The 6573-nt window shown below is 40.5% G+C and overlaps 1 protein-coding gene across 1 annotated transcript in view; it reads left to right on the forward strand.

Moving 5' to 3' along the window:
• The window catches only part of RAD51C (RAD51 paralog C), a 49104-nt gene extending 44561 nt beyond the window's left edge, over positions 1–4543 (forward strand). The window contains exon 9 of the mRNA XM_060203840.1: positions 3501–4543. Coding sequence (XP_060059823.1) covers positions 3501–3617 — 117 coding nt within the window. The 3' untranslated portion in view covers positions 3618–4543. The remainder of the gene's footprint in view (positions 1–3500) is intronic.
• The last annotated feature ends 2030 nt before the right edge of the window (positions 4544–6573 follow it).

Below are 6573 nucleotides of genomic sequence, written 5' to 3' on the forward strand. Positions count from 1 at the left end.
TTGATGCCTCCATCTAGTCTGAATGACAGTCTAGCAGGATATAGTATTCTTGGCTGAAAGCCTTTCTCATTGAGCACTCGATAGATATCTTGCCATTCTCTTCTGGCCTGTAGTGTTTGTATGGAGAAGTCTGCTGCTAATCTTATGGGTTTTCCTTTGTAGGTGACTCTTTGTTTTTCTCTTGCAGCCTTGAGGATCCTTTCTTTATCCTTATTCCTTTCATTCTAAGTATGACATGTCTTGGTGTCTTTAGGTCTGGGTTAATTCTGTTTGGGACCCTCTGGACTTCTTGAATCTTTATGTCTTTGGTGTTGTCTAGACTAGAGAAATTTTCAGCTATTATGGCCTGGAAAATGCTTTCTTCCTGTCCTTCTCTTTCTTCCTCTGGTAAGCCAATAATGCGTATATTGTGTCTTTTGAAGTCATCCCATAGGACTCTGCTGTTGTTTTCAGCATCTCTTAATCTCTTTTTGAGATCTCTTACTTCTTTTTTAGTTGTCTCTAATTCATCCTCAGTCTTGCTAATTCTGTCTTCAGCCTCATAGATTCTTTTTTTTTTTTTCCCTCCAGGGTTATTGCTGGACTCGGTGCCTGCACCATGAATCCACTGCTCCTGGAGGCCATTTTTCCCCCTTTTTTTGTTGCCCTAGATGTTGCAGCCTCGTTGCGGTTATTATTACCATTGTTGACGTTGCTTTGTTTTTGGATAGTACAGAGAGAAATGGAGAGAGATGGGGAAGACAGAGGGAGGGGGAGAGAAAGATAGACACCTGCAGACCTGCTTCACCGCCCGTGAAGTGACTTCTCTGCAGGTGGGGAGCCGGGGGCTCGAACCGGGATCCTTACGCCGGTCCCTGCGCTTTGCGCCCGTGTGCTTAACCCACTGCGCCACCGCCCGACTCCCCAGCCTCATAGATTCTATTCTCTGCCCTCTGCTCCTTTCTGGAGTTCATCTATTTTGTTGCCCTGCTCTGATACTGTTTTAGCTTGTTCAGCTAGTTGCATTCTTAGTTCAGCGATTTCAGCTTTCAGCTCTTTGATAACCATGAGAAATTAGTATTTTATTCCATATTTTCATTTGTTGTTCCTGCATTTCTGATTACAATTTTTTCAAATTCTTTGCTCACTCCTGTTATTATTTCCTTAGCTAATGTTTGGATGTTGAACTCGTTGTTTTGTGCTTCACCCTCTAGAGGACTTTTAGCTGGACTCTTTCCTGGTTCAATTCTCCAATATAATTTTCTTGTTTTAACCATTTTATATATTATGTTATGAGTTCCCTTTATCAGTACTTTTCAAATTATTGATCACTATTGCCTGGATTGACTTGTGTCTAAGTAAGTTAATTAAAGGGTTCACAGTGGTGGAAGTTAACAGCTGTTTCTTTAAGTCTGTGTTTGTCTTGTTGCGTTAGGTGAGTTTCCTGTAGACAACATATTGTTGGGTTGTGTTTTCTGATCCATCTTCCTACTCTGTGTCTTTTAATAGGTTAATTCAGGCCATTCACATTTATTGATATCAAAGATTGAAGATATTTTAACGCCATTCTTGTAGAGTTTTAGAGTGTTCTATTTGTGGTGGTCTGTTTGTTTATAGGAAACCTTTCAGAACTTCTTTCAAGGCAGGCTTGGTGATGGTTGCTTCCTTCAACTGTTGCTTGTCTGAGAAGGTTTTGATGCTTCCATCTAGTCTGAATGACAATCTAGCAGGATATAGTATTCTTGGCTGAAAGCCTTTCTCATTGAGCACTCGATAGATATCTTGCCATTCTCTTCTGGCCTGTAGTGTTTGTATGGAGAAGTCTGCTGCTAATCTTATGGGTTTTCCTTTGTAGGTGACTCTTTGTTTTTCTCTTGCAGCCTTGAGGATCCTTTCTTTATCCTTATTCCTTTCCAATCTAAGTATGACATGTCTTGGTGTCTTTAGGTCTGGGTTAATTCTGTTTGGGACCCTCTGGGCTTCTTGAATCTTTATGTCTTTGGTGTTGTCTAGACTAGAGAAATTTTCAGCTATTATGGCCTGGAGAACGCTTTCTTCCTCCCCTTCTCTTTCTTCCTCTGGTAAGCCAATAATGCGTATATTGTTTCTTTTGAAGTCATCCCATAGGACTCTGTTGTTGTTTTCAGCATCTCTTAATCTCTTTTTGAGATCTCTTACTTCTTTTTTAGTTGTCTCTAATTCATCTTCAATCTTGCTAATTCTGTCTTCAGCCTCATTGATTCTATTCTCTCTGCCCTCTACTGCTTTCTGGAGTTCATCTATTTTGTTGCCCTGCTCTGATACTGTTTTAGGTTGTTCAGCTAGTTGCCTTCTTAGCTCAGCAATTTCAGCTTTCAGCTCTCTAATAACCATGAGATTATTAGAATTTTCTTCCATATTCTCATTTGTTGTTCCTGCAGTTCTGATTACAATTTTTTCAAATTCTTTACTCACTCCTGTTATTATTTCCTTAGCTAATGTTTGGATGTTGAACTCGTTGTTTTGTGCTTCGCCCTCTGGAGGACTTTTAGCTGGACTCTTGTCCTGGTTCGAGTCTCCATTATTTTTTCTTGTTGTTTTAACCATTTTATATAAGTTAAGAGGTTTTTCTATCCCTGAGTTGGAGTTCAGTGGTGTAAAAGCCTTTTTTTTTTCCCCTGTAGGCTATGGTAGCCTGAGGGCTTTTAAACTATCAATAGGCTTCTTGGCTTAATCAATGACTCCTGACCAAGAGATAAAGCAGGGTGTGGCAGAGATAATCCAGTGGTTATGCAAAGAGACTTTCACAGCCCTTCAGCTATGCCACAGAGGTATAGGTCTTCTCCTGAGTTTCCTGGTTAGATCTCTGTGCCCTGGTGTCCCTCCCTGTTGCTGCTCCAGATTCTGAGGGTAGTAGCAATGGAGACTCAGAGTTGTACTTGGTGAGTCTCTGGGGAGTCCTTTCCTCCCTTCAGCTGTCCCCTTGTTGGTGGAGCAGACTGGAGGTGGTGTCTCCACTGACAAACTGTCGAACTGTTAGCAGTCACTTAATCTCTCCTTAGGCCCCTCTCTCCTCTCTGTCACCAGCCACGCGTGTTTGTACTCACGGGTGATTTACTGGGTTTCTGTGGTCATTCTTGTCCTGTCTTGTTTCGGTCCGGGTGGTCTCCTTTGGTATTCCTAGTTGATCCGGGAGAGGAGAGGAGAGGAGAGAAAGCGATCTGCTGCTCGTAGCTCCGCCTCCGGAAGTTGAATCAGCTGTTTCAATAGTATTTTAATCCCTGAGTTGGAGCTCAGTGGTTATGCAAAGAGACTCTCATGCCTGAGGTTCTTAAGTCCCAGGTTCAGTACCTCCCTTCCCCCCCAACCATAAGCTGGAGCTGATCAGTGCTCTAGCTTAAAAAACAAAAAAGTAATAATAACAACAGAAATTTGTATCCCAGAAATAAAGTAGCTTTCTTATTAATTACTTAAAAATATTTTTAAAGATCAATTGCTATTTTAAATGTTCTAAAGTATACTTATATGTTTTTATTTTGCAGCCTCAGGGATTTAGAGATGTTGTTGTTGCTGCTTCCTGTTCATTGCAGACTGAAGTTTCAATGAATTCTCGGAAAAGATTACGAGAATCAGAGGAAGAACAGGATCCCAAAGATTAGTGTCAATATGTATATATGTGTGTGTGTGTGTGTCTGTGATATGAGTTGCAGTGCTTACAAGTAGTATACAAATAGTAGATGTCTTATTTTAAAAAACACACAAGGGGGAAGTCGGGCACGTGGCGCAAAGTGGAAGGACTGGCATAAGGATCCTGGTTTGAGCCCCAGCTCCCCACCTGAAGGGGAGTTGCTTCACAGGTGGTTAAGCAAGTCTGCTGGTGTCTATCTTTCTCTCCCCCTCTCTGTCTTCCCCTTCTCTCTCCATTTCTCTCTGTCCTAACAACGATGACATCAATAACAATAATAACTACAACAATAAAACAACAAGGGCGGGAGTGGGGCGGTAGCGCATCAGGTTAAGCGCATGTGGCGCAAAGCATAAGGACCTGCATAAGAATACCGGTTGGAGCCCCTGGCTCCCTACCTGCAGGGGAGTCGCTTCACAGGTGGTGAAGCAGGTCTGCAGGTGTTTGTCTTTCTCTCCCCCTCCCTATCTTCCCCTCCTCTCCATTTCTCTCTGTCCTATCTAACAACAACGACATCGATAACAATAATAACTACAACAATAAAAAAACAAAAGGGAACAAATAAATATTTTAGAAAAACAAGGGCAAGAAAAGGGAATGAATAAATAAATATTTAAAAAATGTTAAATGTAAAACATTAATTCTCCAATAAAGAAATTAAAAGAAAAAAGAGGAAAAAAAAAACCGCACTAAGGGACCAGGTGGTGGTGTATCTAGTTGAGCACACACATTATCATGTATAAAGACCTGGGTTCAAGCTCCCTCCAACTGCAGCAGTGGGGGTGTGGGGGCTCCATGAGCAGTGAAGTAGATCTGCAAGTGTCTATCTTCTCTCACTATCTCCCTGTCTACTTCCAATTTCTCTCAATCCTATTAAATAAAATAGAAAAAGAAAAATGGCCTCTGGGAGCTGTGGATTCGTAGTGCAGGTGCTGAGCCCCAGTAATAACCCTGGTGGCGATAAAAATAAAAATAAAAACATAAATACTACACACACCACAGTATGAATGAATCAGGACTAGGTGGGGTAAATGAGAAAAATAGTAAGTATGATCCTCTGAAAAGGTCTTTTTTTTTTTTTTTTAATTTTTTTAAAATAATTTGTTTCTTTATTGGGGAATTAATGCTTTACATTCAACAGTAAATACAATAGTTTGAACATGCATAACATTCCCCAGATTCCCGTTTAACAATACAACCCCCACTATTTCATTCATCATTTTTCATGGACCTGTATTCTCCTCACCCACCCACCCTCCCCAGAGTATTTTACTTTGGTGTAATACTCCAATTCCATTTCAGGTTCGACTTGTGTTTTCTTTTCTGGTCTTGTTTTTCAACTTCGGCCTGAGAGTGAGATCATCCCATATTCATCTTTCTGTTTCTGACTTATTTCACTCAACATGATTTTTTCAAGGTCCATCCAAGATTGGCTGAAAACGGTAAAGTCACCATTTTTTACAGCTGAGTAGTATTCCATTGTGTATATAGACCACAACTTGCTCAGCCACTCATCTGTTGTTGGACACCTGGGTTGCTTCCAGGTTTTGGTTATTACAAATTGTGCCACCAAGAACATATGTGTACACAGATCGTTTTGGATGGATGTGTTGGGTTCCTTAGGATATATCCCCAGGAGAGGAATTGCAGGGTCATAGGGTAGGTCCATTTCTAGCCTTCTGAGAGTTCTCCAGACTGTTCTCCACAGAGGTTGGACCAATTGACATTCCCACCAGCAGTGCAGGAGGTTGGACCAATTGACATTCCCACCAGCAGTGCAGGAGGGTTCCTTTGACCCCACACCCTCTCCAGCATTTGCTGCTGTTACCTTTTCTGATGTATGACATTCTCACAGGAGTGAAGTGATATCTCATTGTTGTCTTGATTTGCATTTCTCTGACAATCAGAGACTTGGAGCATTTTTTCATCTGTTTCTCAGCCTTTTGGATCTCTTCTGTGGTGAATATTCTGTCCAAGTCCTCCCCCCCATTTTTGGATGGGGTTATTTGTTGTCTTGTTGTTGAGTCTGGCAAGCTCTTTATATATATTGGTTATTAAACTCTTATCTGATATATGGCATATAAAGATCTTCTCCCATTCTGTGAGGGGTCTCTTGGTTTGGGTAGTGGTTTCTTTTGCTGTGAAGAAGCTTTTTAATTTGATGTAGTCCCATAGGTTTATACTTGCCTTAGTCTTCTTTGTAATTGGATTCGTTTTATTGAAAATGTCTTTAAAATTTATGCAGAAAAGAGTTCTGCCAATATTTTCCTCTAAGTATTTGATAGTTTGTGGTCTAACATCCAAGTCCTTGATCCACTTGGAATTTACTTTTGTATTTGGTGAAACACAGTGATTCAGTTTCATTCTTCTGCATGTTTCAACCCATTGTTTCCAACACCATTTGTTGAAGAGACTCTGCTTTCCCCATGTAATAGTCTGGGCCCCTTTGTCAAAGATTAGATGTCCATACGTGTGGGGCCTCATTTCTGGGCTCTGAATTCTATTCCACTGGTCAGTGTGTCTGTTCATGTTCCAGTACCAAGCAGTTTTGATGACAATGGCCCTATAATACAGTTTGAGATCTGGGAGTGTGATGCCTCCAGTTCTGTTCTTTTTTCTCAAGATTGTTTTGGCAATTCTAGGTCTTTTCTGGTTCCAGATAAACATTTGTAGTATTTTTTCTATTCTCCTAAAAAATGTGCTTGGGATCTTGATGGGGATAGCATTAAATTTGTAGATGGCTCTGGGTAATATATTCATTTTGATGATGTTAATTCTTCCAACCCATGAACATGGAATATCTTTCCACTTCTTTGTGTCTTTTTCAATTTCTTTGAGTAGTGACTCATAATTTTCAGTATACAAGTCTTTCACTTCTTTGGTTAGGTTTACTCCTAGATATTTTATTGTTTTTGTTGCTATAGAAAAAG

This window comes from Erinaceus europaeus, chromosome 12 (genome assembly GCF_950295315.1).
Source record: "Erinaceus europaeus chromosome 12, mEriEur2.1, whole genome shotgun sequence".
In the NCBI taxonomy this organism is placed as follows: Eukaryota; Metazoa; Chordata; class Mammalia; order Eulipotyphla; family Erinaceidae; genus Erinaceus; species Erinaceus europaeus.